General features: G+C 46.0%; 1 protein-coding gene and 1 long non-coding RNA gene across 2 annotated transcripts in view; one reads left to right on the top strand and one right to left on the bottom strand.

Annotated features, from left to right (window-relative positions):
- The window catches only part of LOC135112637 (uncharacterized), a 203,509-nt gene that overhangs the window by 20,415 nt on the left and 169,072 nt on the right, over positions 1-14,022 (top strand). The gene's annotated exons all lie outside the window — the stretch shown is intronic.
- The window catches only part of LOC135112635 (gamma-aminobutyric acid receptor subunit delta-like), an 11,352-nt gene continuing 7,277 nt past the window's right edge, over positions 9,948-14,022 (bottom strand). The window contains exons 6-8 of the mRNA XM_064027213.1: positions 12,813-12,980; positions 11,325-11,542; positions 9,948-10,968 (exon numbers count right to left, since the gene is read on the bottom strand). Coding sequence (XP_063883283.1) covers positions 10,528-10,968; positions 11,325-11,542; positions 12,813-12,980 — 827 coding nt within the window. The 3' untranslated portion in view covers positions 9,948-10,527. The remainder of the gene's footprint in view (positions 10,969-11,324; positions 11,543-12,812; positions 12,981-14,022) is intronic.

Below are 14,022 nucleotides of genomic sequence, written 5' to 3'. Positions count from 1 at the left end.
TTTGGTACCACGATTGGTGGTGGTTGTTTTTCATCGCGTGTTGCGATGTTGCAGTTTGTGTGGATCATGTCTTGTTTGTTCCTTGCGCTTGAACATTTCGGGTTCATGTTGCAGGCAGGAACTCAGCTGGCAGAGGATCTGTCAGGCTTAAAGGTGGAGGTGCAGTGATTCCCCGTGCCCCGATGACTCGTAACTTTAAACTATTTCATGGAGAATCAGGTCACTTCAAGATCTAAATTGGATCTTGAATTTTATCTTCCCAGACAATCGCCCCACGAGCCATCTTCCCTTTGGCTGCTATTTATTTCATGGTGCTCCGAAGCGAAAGAACTGGCGAGGACTGATTCTCCTCTAGTAACGCAGGACTGTGCGCTTACCATGTCTGTGGGAGGGAACAGGCTGATACACGATGCTGCTGTCCTCGTGCAGCACACCCTCGAGGTGAGGCAGTCAGATGCAACATGTCTGGGTGGTCGAGGCCATTTCCCTGCCGGAGGGCGTTTCAGTCAGGACACACTGTCCCCATGAGGACAAAGGAAAGTTCCGTTTAAGGAATGAACATTTTGTCCCGCTGTGCACGCGTGTGATTATTGCAACTGCGGCTATCTAATGAAGGGCTCCTGAAACTCTTCCCGGAGTACTGAGAGTATAATGAGGCAAGGCTGCCAGACTGGAAAGAGACACTGAAGGCCGTGAACGCCGAGCAGTACACGGTGATGGGGAAACATGGAAGGAAATAGTGGTCAGGTTAGTGAAGCGTGAGCAGACAACGGCGCCTCCTGATGCCTAAGACTGTGTGGTGCGAGAGAGTAAGATTTGACCTGCGACATGTGCTGCCTTCCACTAGAGACAGATAATTGTACTCAAAGGCCCTGCTACGAAGAAGGAAGGATAAAAAAACGGAACATGTGCCTCTAGACGTTCAAAGGAAGGGAAGAGAAATGCACGCACGCACGCACGCACACCTTTGCGCTCGTGTGTGTGTGTGTGTGTGTGTGTGTGTACTTACGCGTTTTAATTCGAAAAGTTCACCTGATATTGTGGTGGAAAACTCGCATGGTAAATTTGAGCCCAGTTGAGTGTGGAGTGGGGAGAGGGTGCGTGTGGAGGGAAGCAGCAGGAGGAGGAGGAGGAGGAGGAGGAGGAGGAGGAGGCGGAGAGAAGGGGGAAGAGTAGAGAAGGGAGAGGAGCATAGGAGAAAACGGGGCAGTGGACAGAAGGGGAAATGGTTTGAGGGGAAAGTGAGCACAGTTATTAGAGAAAATCGGAGGAGGGGAAAGGGGGAACTGAGGGAATAATCAAGACACGTGTACATACTCCCCCGCAAACAGGTGTTATTTGCGAGGAACCTGACCTTAATTAGCAGCAGGTGTTAATTAGGTCGCCAAACATTAATTAAGTGCATCCAAAGGGAAGTTGAGGAAGTGAAGAAAATACCCATTTTTTTTTGTTAATTCTGAGAGGGCCAAAACCAATATGAAGATACAGTAGTGTCTGTTTTTACCCCATCCAATTGTATTGCCCAGATATAAGTAAAACACAGAGGAAAAACTACAGAAGAAAATTTAATTATTGGAGATGCAAGGGGTGAGAGAGAGAGAGAGAGAGAGAGAGAGAGAGAGAGAGAGAGAGAGAGAGAGAGAGAGAGAGAGAGAGAGAGAGAGAGAGAGAGAGAGAGAGAGAGAGAGAGAGAGAGAGAGAGAGAGAGAGAGAGAGAGAGAGAGAGAGAGAGAGAGAGAGAGAGAGAGAGAGAGAGAGAGAGAGAGAGAGAGAGAGAGAGAGAGAGAGAGAGAGAGAGAGAGAGAGAGAGAGAGAGAGAGAGAGAGAGAGAGAGAGAGAGAGAGAGAGAGAGAGAGAGAGAGAGAGAGAGAGAGAGAGAGAGAGAGAGAGAGAGAGAGAGAGAGAGAGAGAGAGAGAGAGAGAGAGAGAGAGAGAGAGAGAGAGAGAGAGAGAGAGAGAGAGAGAGAGAGAGAGAGAGAGAGAGAGAGAGAGAGAGAGAGAGAGAGAGAGAGAGAGAGAGAGAGAGATTGTTCAGGCTTGAGAACGTGAATATTGGATGTGATAGTATATATTTTTTGCTGAACATTTTTTATCAAGTCAAGAACAACAACAACAACAAAACAACAACAACAACACGAACCTTAACTACAAACACAACAAGAGCAACAATTTATTCACTTCCACTTCATCGCGTCTCTCTGTGATTGCCGTTTGCAGTTGAACATACAATACAAAAGGCGATGCAAGCTCCAGCCATCAAACTGCCTACACACACACACACACACACACACACACACACACACACACACACACACCAGGTACACATGCGGTTTTAATTTGTACGAGAAATATAGTAGGGCTTAATCAGCATTTGTGTTTCCGATGGTTTAACAAGCAATTAGTGGAGGCTAGGTGCAGATGGGGAGTCTCAGTGGTGCTGGCGCTGTTAAAAGTAAAGTTTGGTTTCTGTTTGTGTGTGTGTGTGTGTGTGTGTGTGTGTGTGTTGTGTTGTGTTGTGTTGTCGATTTTCTAGTCTTTTTCCTTCGTTTTTCCTTTGTTTCCCCCTTTTCCTGTCTCTGTCTGTCAGTCTTCTTTGCTTCCGGTGTGTCTGTATGTGTATGTGTGTGTTTGTGTTTGTTTTGCCCTGCCTTTTCTTGTATGACCAACTTTCTGTCTGTTTGTGTTGGTAGTCTCTCTCTCTCTCTCTCTCTCTCTCTCTCTCTCTCTCTCTCTCTCTCTCTCTCTCTCTCTCTCTCTCTCTCTCTATATATATATATATATATAGACTATACAAAAGTTCACAATATATATAAAGATTGTATATAAAAAATTATGATCCATTCAGTGTGTGTGTGTGTGTGTGTGTGTGTGTTACTATTCTTCCTAGCACACCTTACTCTACAAAAGCGTCCATTTATTCATAGCACCACGGCGTGTAGTCCCGTTCGTGCCTAATTACCCATTGTAATTTTGTGACAACTGTACTCGCTGGGGGTTGAAATCTATGAAGGCGGAGCAACTGACGGTGAGAATTTAATTGCATTGTGCATATCTAATGGGCCAGGATTTAGTGCTGTTCACGGATTAACTAAACAGCATGCAGCGGCCGCCCTCTTCCATGTGACCGGACCGGGGCTGCATTGTGTGACGAGCAGGGGGCCGGAAAATGCTGCAATCCTTTAATCCTCCTACTTGACATTAAATATAATCTGATTTGTGGATTACACATATATTATTCCTTTGATAATTACACTTTGGCCAGTGATCACGCGGCCTCTCGCATAGTTTTAATTCTCTCTCTCTCTCTCTCTCTCTCTCTCTCTCTCTCTCTCTCTCTCTCTCTCTCTCTCTCTCTCTCTCTCTCTCTCTGTTATTCAGTCTTTCCTCGTGTTCTCTCTATTCTCTCTGCGTCTCCCTTCCCCTTGTTCTCTCATCTCTGTTCGTTATGTCCTCTTCCTTCCCCTTGTTCTCTCCTCCCCTTCTCTCTCCCGGGCTTGGTTTTCTTCCCCTTTCGCTCCTCCCTCGCTTCGTCACGGCAGTCGCGGTGGTGGTGGTAGTGGTGATGGTGGTGGTAGTGGTGATGGTGGTGGTGGTGGTGTTTTTCCGGTAAAGGGGAAGAAACTTGTATTGAAACTCTGTGGCGTCGCAGAATTTCCAGGCGATTAAGTGAAGTGAAACGCAGCCGTCCCCATTTTCTCCTCTTCCTCCTCTTCCCCCTCCTCTTCCTCCTCCTCCTCCTCCCCTTCGATGCCACAACGAGTGAAGGCGATTCCAAGAAAGCTGCCTTGCAAGTTATCTTAAGACTCAGACTCGTTGCATATCATCATGTTGCCTCGAGTGTTGGTTCGTTTGTGCGGAAATCATGTCACTTCAAATGTCTTCATTCCTTCCTGTCGGGGATGCAGCGAGCGAGCGAGCGAGCGAGCGGGTGGTGGCGAGACTTACTCATGTTCATTTCTCTCCTAGTTTTCCGTGTATCTTGTGAGTTTAGTGTGTTATGTCTTTGAGTCATTTCCATTCGCTTTGTATCTCTGAAGGTTAGGTGCTGGCTGGCTGGCTGGCTGGCTGGGGCTGAAGTTCTGCGCCGCCCTGTTCGTGACTGGAAAGTAAACCACAATTTTCCAATATAAAGTCAGCCACTAAGCCTGCTAATCCGCGCAGTATTACACAGTGCAGCGCGGTAAGAGCGGCCTGCACTCCAGCCAGCGTGAGGTGTGAAAGGACAGATTTAATTTTAGTCTGGGAGGCATGTGATTTTATTTACTATTTTTCATTCTTTTTCATAAGGAACGGGAAGCGTTGACCGGGGGAACGATGTGGACTGGAGCTAGGTTAGGTTATGTTAAATTAAAGATTTTGAAATCATTGGCTAAGGAATGATGTGGATTGGAGTTACCACAGGAAAGAGGGAGGGCAGGAGTGGCGATCGTTGGGTGGGAAAGGCTCTGTTGGCAAATACTGATGGGCGGGGAGGGACGGAGAGGAGTCCTTTGGCTAGAGAGGAAGCTGGCAGACAAGTGTTGTCAGTTCGGAGTGAAAGCAGAGTTGGTCAGATAACTCTAAACTTGTGTTACGGGGGAGTGACGTGGAGGAAGAGGAGGAGGAGGAGGAGGAGGAGGAGGAGGAGGAGGAGGAGGAAGAGGAAGAGGAAGAGGAAGAGGAGAAAGAGGAGGAGGAGGAGGAGGAGGAGGAGGAGGAGGAGGAGGAGGAGGAGGAGGAAAAATGAATCATGAAGAAAGAATGAACAACAATGTACATGCTGGTCCTCGCGAGGCTGTTTGTGGTCTTTTACACCATCTAATGTAAAGTAAGAGTCACAGGACACCAAAGGGAAAGGAGGAGGAGGAGGAGGAGGAGCAGAGGTAAGGAAAGGAAGGAGTTATGATGACAGAGATACTCGTGAACTGAATTTTAATACACAGAAACCTCATTTTCTTTCCTAGTGCTGTCGTTACTACTATCATTGTTACTTCCTTTGTTGTTGTTATTCCTACTGTTGGTGCTGCTGCTGTTGATGATGTAGCCACAGCTCTCGCCCTTTCTCACTAGGCAGGATGCTGACGGTGTTAATGTTTTATGGTGTGTTTTATAGTGTGTGTTGAGAGGAGCAAGATGGTGTGAGGATCAAGGTTGGTGATGACGCTCAGTATACCCGATATTGCTTACGACAGTCATCTGCCCGTGTGTGTGTGTGTGTGTGTGCGTGTGCGTGTGTTTTGTTAGGAGAGACGAAAAAATTGTCTACGTGATAAACAGGCGAGGTAAAAATCAGAAAAGTATTGATATTTTTTATTCTGTGGATAGGAGTCCTGGGAGATAAGTTGGCGTGGCGGTGACAGACAGAGGGCTGCGGGTGGAAGCTGCCTTGGTGCTGCAGGAAGGGACTCTGGCCTAATGTCCTCCCCTCGGTGTTGGGTCCCCGTTATCTCAGTCAGGAATGGCGTTAATGATGAGATGGATAGGCAGGCAGCCAGTGTTTCATTATTACTCTTATTATCGTTGTGATGTTCTTGTCATGACGCAAATTCCAGTCCGTCAGTCAATTAATCTTTCAATTATTCAGTCAGTCACTCAGTTAATCCACGTGTTCCATAGACAAACTAATTATTATTTATTGTGTTTTTGTTTCGCTGATAAGATCGCCCCATCAAACAATTAATCAGTCAAGACAACCTAACCACACATAACCTAACCTAAACACACTATCAACCAGGAAGACAAGTGAAGCAGCAAACTAACATTAATATCAGAGTTCTATAGTTCTTTTACAACGAAAAAAATAATCCACCAACGTGTTTCTTTACCACACTAACACCCACCAGCCACCAATAGGAACACACACCTGACTTTTACCAACAGCACCACGTTCAGATCAGCGAACCCTCTTGCTATCACCAGAATTAGACCACTTAAGGAGCACGCGTTTGTTCCCCCGCTGGTTTGCTAAACACTCGGCTCACAGGTGGCTGCAAATGACTCAAGCGTGATTAATGGAGTGTGAAATGCGCAAGTAAAACGCTAATTTCCCATTACCACTTTGAGAGAGAGAGAGAGAGAGAGAGAGAGAGAGAGAGAGAGAGAGAGAGAGAGAGAGAGAGAGAGAGAAATACAGGGTCAGGCAGCAGAACAGAGAGACGAGAGAGAGAATGAGGGGATGAAAACAGAGGGATTACAGAGGGCGATGATAATGAAGGAAGAGGAGAGTACAGGACAGAAGGGAAGGAAGGAAAATTGAATAAATAAAGGGATAGAGGGTGTCGAGAGAGGGCGACAGGAGAGCAGAAGGGAGGAAAACCGAGTAAACTGAAACTTCAAACTCAGTCATTAGTCAGTCATATGAGAAACTGCCTGAACTGCTGAGGAAAAAAGTCAGGCTGATGGCAAAATGTTTCCCTTTTTTCCCTTGATTTGCGACGCGGGGACCGGACGGGAATACAGAGCGAGGAAAGAAGGGAGCAATCTTTCCGGCTTTGAGTGACCCGCCCGCCGCTCATACGTGGATAAATGATTACGTGAAGGATTCTTTATTAACCTGAGCCACTCTCACCCCTCCTGACTCCTATTTACTGCATCAACTATTAATCTGACGCTGGCGGATGTCTTTTTCCAACGCGGCCCAGAAGTTTTGACTGATTTTTACTCCTTTTTTACTTCTACGTATACTTTCCCTCCTTCAACAAAAATGATACGGCAAATATTTGTGGAAAATGATAATTTACTTCCTGGCGGGTGAGAGGAAAAGAAGATGAGTGTGTGTGTGTGTGTGTGTGTGTGTGTGTGAGGTGTTCGGAAGAGGGAGAGAGGAGGGAGATGGGCATGGGGGCGTACAGGAGGGACAGTGGGGGGCGTAATGAGAGAGGGGGGCAAAGCTAGTAACTCACACTCCGAGGTCAACAACCGGGAAGGTAAACTGCGGGACTGTGCTTTAAGGGAAAAAATCGTAATGAAAAGCAAATGATACTATTTGGCCCCAAGCTCTCATTATTTTTGCGCCGCCGAAGCGCGATCTGCTCTTCATGTCGGATGATGAGCGGGATGCGAAAAAGAGAAATGTTAACTTTTTCTTTTCGTTATCAGTGTGTGTAGCGTGAGGGTGAGGGAGGGGAAGGGGGACATGTCGTGTGAGAGAGAGAGAGAGAGAGAGAGAGAGAGAGAGAGAGAGAGAGAGAGAGAGAGAGAGAGAGAGAGAGAGAGAGAGAGAGAGAAAGAGAGAGAAGGGTGGTTGACAAATGGATCAGTCAATGGTACAGTTCAAAAGTTTCCGAGGCGTCGCTCTCACTCGTGCTGTCTGCAGGCCACCTCATCTTCGTTTTCTTTTCTCTATAGCACAAGTTAATACTAGCATGGTAGACCCTTGCTAAGTACAAGCCTCAGCAGGCTTGTGCCCGTTTCCTCGAGACTTTGAGCACGTTGCGAAGAATTTCACTCCAGCACACGAGGCTAAAGCTAAAGGTCACTGCATTTACCAGGGCACTGCAACACTTTTTTCCTAGAATGCCAGCTTAGTTGCTTTACGCATGAATCTTTTGCACTGCTGGACTGGCGCGGTGGCGTGTGTGGTGGCGTGTGTGGTGGTGGTGATGGTGGTGTGTGTGGTGAGTCTGCATCTCGTCTTAACAGGGTATTCGAACTGACAACATGCACGGAAGCTTCAGACTATTTCTACGCGGTTTACCAGAATGCCTCTTGTGCGTCTCCTGGAAATGACTGCTGCTTGCCTCGCCTCCCTCCCAGCCATTTTTATGCAGGGCTGCGTCAGTAGCTTCGTTATGTGAAAAGTGATAAAGGATTATATACGGAGACTTGGTAACGCGTGGATTTGTGCGTGGCAGAGGAAATGATTGTGGAGGAGGAGGAGGAGGAGGAGGAGGAGGAGGAGGAGGAGGAGGAGGAGGAGGAGGAGGAGGAGGAGGAGGAGGAGGAGGAGGAGGAGGAGGAGTGAATGAAGAAGAGGAGGAGAAGGAGCAATGGGAGGAGGATGAGAAGTGGATGGAGAAGAGGAGGAAGAGGAATAAGAAGAAAAAGAACAAAAAAATAAGTAGGAAAGAAGAAAAAAAGAAAACAACAAAACGGGAACATGAAGATCAAGAGCAAGGATAACCAAAAGAACAACAGCAGCAAGAACAACAATAAAGAGAAAAGAAACAAAAATCAAGAAAAGACGGAGGAAGAACAGGAGGAGGAGGAGGAGGAGGAGGAGGAGGAGGAGAAGTAAGAAGTCTACCGCTACTTAAAAACATTGAGAGGCGCTGAAGAGAAGCGAGATGAGAGACTAACTTTCACCTTAATAGAATCTCCTTGCGCCGCCTCAAGACATGGCTATCAATTAGGAAAGAATTACTCCCACGAAGGTAATTCACCACTACAGAGTTAACGGCGCCGAAAGACCGTAATTACCGCGTACATATAATCCTGTCCAAACTGTTCATCACGGGACGCAAAGGGGCAGTGCGGCGGCTCCTCAGCCCCGTTAACAGGTAATGACCTCGGCTAATTGAGAACACCTTTTGTCTCTTACGGGATTAGTGTGGCGTGGTGTGGTGTGGTGTGGTGTGGTATGGTGTGGATGGAGGGAGGCAGGCAGACGAGGGTTCAAGGCGTTGAGTTCAGTTGATGGTCGGGAGTGTTGCCTTTGAAACTCCCCGACGTGATCCTTCTCACTGTCTGGGTCTTCTGTTTTGTTTTCTTCTTTCTCTTTCCTTTTTTTTCTTCTTTCTTTCCTTTTCTTTTATTATCCAGAATTTATGCACTGTTCTTTTTGTTTCCTCGCTGTATTTATTTCCAAACAGGTACGTCCCTATCATGTCCTCTTCTCTATATTGTTGCTGCAGTCTTACACTTTTCCTCCTTTCCTCCTGGTATTTTGGTATTCTTTTTTGAGTCAGTAATCCCTGAGCGCCTGAACCACGCAGCTATCAAAGAGGATGAAAAATAGCCTGTATTCCTGCCACTTCTGCACTTAATTGTGATGTACTTCGGGGAATGCAATTGGCGCCTTCCTGGAATAAGCGATCCAGGCTATTTCTAGTGCTCCTCTGAGGTTTGAACGCTCGCCTGTATAATCAAAAGTCATATTTCTTACCGCTATGCTACGTTTGTATCCCTTGTGTATATGCAAATATACCAGAATAAACTTGTTATCCATGTGTAATACCTGATGTACTGAAAAATATCAACATCGAGATTCTTAATGACGAGATAAATTGTTTTTCTACTTAAGTTTACCTTGAAAACTATGTAATTTTACTTTGAAAACTAACTTTTCTACGCAATATCAAGGTTCTTTTTTTTCTGTAACATTACTTTTAATTCCGTTTCTTTTACGTAATTTTACTTTGAAATCCCCTTTTTCTTGCGTAACTTTACACTTGACTCATTAGATGTACACGAGGATGCGTCACCGACCTGGATCCGTAAAGGTGATGAAGGCATGAATGTTCACTCAAGAATGCAAAGGCCGACACAGTGCTGAAGAGTCGTTGGCGGGAGGCAAAGGGAGAAGCGGAAAGACGAACTGACAGGCAGACCTACGAACGGCAAAAAAGGAGCCATAAAACTTACCAGCCTGGAACGGTGACAAACAAATGGAAAGTCGAGCAAAGAAACGTTGACAAACAAATGGAAACTCGGCCAAAGAGAGGAAAGAAGTAGAAAGAAAGAAAACTCACACGCTTTGGAAGAGACGAGAAATTGAATTAGATACACACAAGCGACAGAGAGAGAGAGAGAGAGAGAGAGAGAGAGAGAGAGAGAGAGAGAGAGAGAGAGAGAGAGAGAGAGAGAGAGAGAGAGAGAGAGAGAGAGAGAGAGAGAGAGAGAGAGAGAGAGAGAGAGAGAGAGAGAGAGAGAGAGAGAGAGAGAGAGAGAGAGAGAGAGAGAGAGAGAGAGAGAGAGATGAATTAAAATACGAGTAACAGAACATTTTATTTTTAGCACTGTGTCAACCAGCGTCTGCTTGTAACCTCTTTACATGTATTGCGTGACGAAGCATGAGTTTTGTGGAGTCTGAAAACACCTGTTGCTCCGTTAATTAATTGGTTCACGTCATTGGATGTACGGAAAGAGAAGAAAAAAAAACAACTTACTTTTCGTCTATTGAACCAAAACACGCGAGGTGGAATAGTGTTTGTTTGTATGTGTGTGCTGGATTGTTTCGTGTGTGGTGATTAGACTAGGAAAGTGGTGGTGGTGGTGGTGGTGGTGGTGGTTGTCGTCGTCGTGCAGTTGATGGCAGTGCATGGAGGCGTCTTATCTCGTGTGCTTCATATACTGTTGGTTGATGTCATATTTATTTTTCCTCTTAATCCTTGTGATGCGTCTGATTGTAGTTTGCTTTTGTGTGTGTGTGGGGGAGGTACAAAGTCGTAATTCTAAATGAGAATCTTGCTTTGTGGTGAAGGAATTAACGTACAAGGCTGAGTGGCGGGAGGGCTTAGAAGTCCATTCAATTACGCGGTGGCACAGCGGTGAGCCACGAGCCACAGATAAAGATACAAGACTCCCGTTGCGGATAAAGACGTGCTTCCCTCAGTAGTAGTACACTAAGCCTGAGTCCTTAGCCAGCGTGCCCCAGTAAATGGCGTTGAACAGCAGGAAGACGGCGAAAATCGTGCTTTTAGAGAGGATTATGTAAAATTTCACAGTATTGCTGAGGAAGGAATGTTTAAATATTTCTTTGTAGTTCTTTGTCTCGCCTTCTTTGCCGTTGATGGGACTGACGCGCGTGACTCCTGTGCTCCCCGAGGAAATCTTTTGGAAAGGAGGACCGGATGTGAATGACGTGTCGCCGTAGTCGAGGTGGAGGTCGATGATCGTGTGGAAAATGATGATGAAGAATATGAGTAAGATGCAGAACAGAAGCCAGATGTCGACCATCTTAAAGTAGGAGGTCTTGGGGAGCGACGTGGACACCTGCGTGAAGAGCGTGGCGAGCACCAGCTGGGAGGTGAGGGCGGTCATGACACGCACCTGTCGGGAGAGGCACAAGTGTTAGGAGGCCCACGGACAGGCATAGGACATAACATAAGCACACTTGGTGACTATAGAACCAGGATAGCAAAACACAGCAACACGCACACATACATCGAAGAAGCACAGATCTTAAGAGACATGCAATGAAGCTAAAACGTAACCATGACAAGGCACAGTGAATAAGTACACTTGGTTACTATGGACAGAGAATAGCGATCCCAAACCAAGGTGGCGCAGCAACGCATACATTTAATACACTTATTTTAGTGCTCTGAATTGCATATCGCAGTGAAAGGGATAAACACATTGCCTCAGCACCAACAACCTGAGTGTATACAGTCATTCACACACACCTCGAAGATAGTCGGCCTGAAGTAAAGCGTGACGTAGCTGATGGTGAGAAGCGTGACTGACGGTATGTAGATGTTGAGCATGGCAAACCCATAGCGGCGGATCAACTCGACTTGCACCTGCACCTCGCCGTACTGGCCGCCGTCACTCTCCTTCAGGTTGATTTTCCCGATGCCATACTCCACTAAGAACTTCTGGCCAAGATATTCCACCGCAGAGTCTATTTCGAGAGACACGCACAGTAGGGAATAGGTACACGGACTGGTAGTGGTAGGGAGTGTGGAAATGCGTCAATGAATGATGGGTGTGAAGGGAAAGAGAAAGAGTGAAGGGAAGAGAAAGTGAGAATGAAATGTGATGGCTAGAGAGTGAAAGAGAGGGAATAGAATAAAAAAAGAGTGTGACAGAAACACGAGTAAAGAGGGAGTGTGGAGTGTAAGGAGACAATGAGAGAGAGAGAGAGAGAGAGAGAGAGAGAGAGAGAGAGAGAGAGAGAGAGAGAGAGAGAGAGAGAGAGAGAGAGAGAGAGAGAGAGAGAGAGAGAGAGAGAGAGAGAGAGGGGGAGGGAGAGGAGAACGAGTGAGATAAACGGAGAGTGCAAGGGAAATGGAAGTTAATAAAATGAAGAAAAATGAGACGGAGGGAGAAAGTGAAAGTGACTAGAATGAAGCAAGCGAGGAGTAAAAAAGTGAATGAGGGAGAGGAAGAGAGTCAGTAAGATAGAGAGAAAAAGAAAAGAAAAAAAAAACACGCAAGGGAAAGGGCTTATGAAGGAACATGACTGACAGACAGACAGGCTCAATTTAGAAACATTATTTTCCATTCTCTCTCTCTCTCTCTCTCTCTCTCTCTCTCTCTCTCTCTCTCTCTCTCTCTCTCTCTCTCTCTCTCTCTCTCTTTCTCTCTCTCTCCATGCTCCCTTATCAACCCCGTCTCATACCTGTAACATTATGCTGCCTTGAAATCACAAACTCAGTCTTTAGAACCTGTGAAACATTCCGCAGCGCTCCCTAACTCCGCCAAATAATCTGAAAATGGCCTGAATTGTGCACCAAGTTTACAATATTTTGCCATCCTGAGAGTCGTATTTCCTCGTTAGATAAGCTCGCGCTCCCTCCTCCTCCCTTTCCCGCCCTCGCCCTCACAAAGCTTAAGGAAATAAGGAACTTTTGAAAATCTACCATAAATATCGAGTGAAAGCATAGTAGTGTGAGAGAAAGTGGGTAGTATTTTGATTCTCTCTCTCTCTCTCTCTCTCTCTCTCTCTCTCTCTCTCTCTCTCTCTCTCTCTCTCTCTCTCTCTCTCTCTATTCCTTCATATTCCTCCCCTTCCTAACTCTTCTCTCTTTCACTATATTTCATATTCCTTCCCGCATTTTTATTTCCTTTCACTAGTCTCCCCACCGATCTCTCTCTCTCCTCTCTCTCTCTCTCTCTCTCTCTCTCTCTCTCTCTCTCTCTCTCTCTCTCTCTCTCCCTCACACACACACCGTTGACGTTGAAGACGAGGTACTCAGAGGATGCGGAGATGATCTGAAGTCGCAGGTAGCACTCCTGAATATCGAAAGGGTAGAGGACCAGGTCGAAGTTACAGGTGTAAATGGTGGAGTACTTGCGCGTGGTGGACAAGGGGTTAGTGTCGCCGCGGTAGATTTCCACTGTTGGGGGGAGAAAATGGAAAGTTTGACGCGTTTTCGGATTGAATTTCAAGAGAGGAAGATTGATTGATGGATTTTGGTATTGACTCGAGGACACGGAGGGAGTTGGTAGGTGGGTGGAGAATACACACACACACACTTACACACACACACACACACACACACACACACACACACACACACACACACACACACGAACAAGCGCGCTCACACTTTCGTTGAAGGATGAACACTGAAATGCAGTGGGGTAAAAAAACAAAACGAAAACATAAGAGCATCAAGTGAATAAATTCCTTCACTGTCTTCCTCGAATTTTGGGACAGAGACGGAGAAATAAATAAAAAGTAGAGAGAGAGAGAGAGAGAGAGAGAGAGAGAGAGAGAGAGAGAGAGAGAGAGAGAGAGAGAGAGAGAGAATGATTCTTTAATGCTCGTGTTCCGTTTTTTTATCCAGTGCAGCCAAAAGCAGTTTCGTGTCTTATATTTTTTTCCGTTCTCTTTCCTGTTGTCATGGAGTGTTGTGTTAGTTATTACTTTGCCCCAGAGAGAGAGAGAGAGAGAGAGAGAGAGAGAGAGAGAGAGAGAGAGAGAGAGAGAGAGAGAGAGAGAGACAGGTCAATATGTAAGCGCATTTTGTGAAATACTTTAATAAATGAACAAATGCACCGTATTCACGCACATTAAACTGTATAAAATCACGTACTTGTAAAAAAAATATGACTGTACATTATCATCTTTCTACAAACTCCGGTAGGCTTTTGTATTATGCCCTGTTAAGGTTATGACGGACAGACTACAGTGCATTCATTAACTTAATCTTGAAAACGAGTAGGCAAATGCTAGAGCTAAGTATTACGACACTGAATAAACATATACAGGAAACAGTTAGTGAGTCACCCAGCGCTTGAGTCGGGAAGCAAACTAATGAAAGAACGAGAGCGGAAGGAAATGCAGTGGGTAAGGGAGGTTGTGACGGAGAGAAGGGGGAGTCAGCTGAGGAGTGAGTGAGTGGGTGAGCAGGGAAATGCGTCATTCAGTGGGAA

This window comes from Scylla paramamosain, chromosome 24 (assembly GCF_035594125.1).
Source record: "Scylla paramamosain isolate STU-SP2022 chromosome 24, ASM3559412v1, whole genome shotgun sequence".
Taxonomy (NCBI): Eukaryota; Metazoa; Arthropoda; class Malacostraca; order Decapoda; family Portunidae; genus Scylla; species Scylla paramamosain.
The sequence above is the reverse complement of the archived record's forward strand: the minus strand, read 5'-3'. Positions and strand labels throughout refer to the sequence as shown.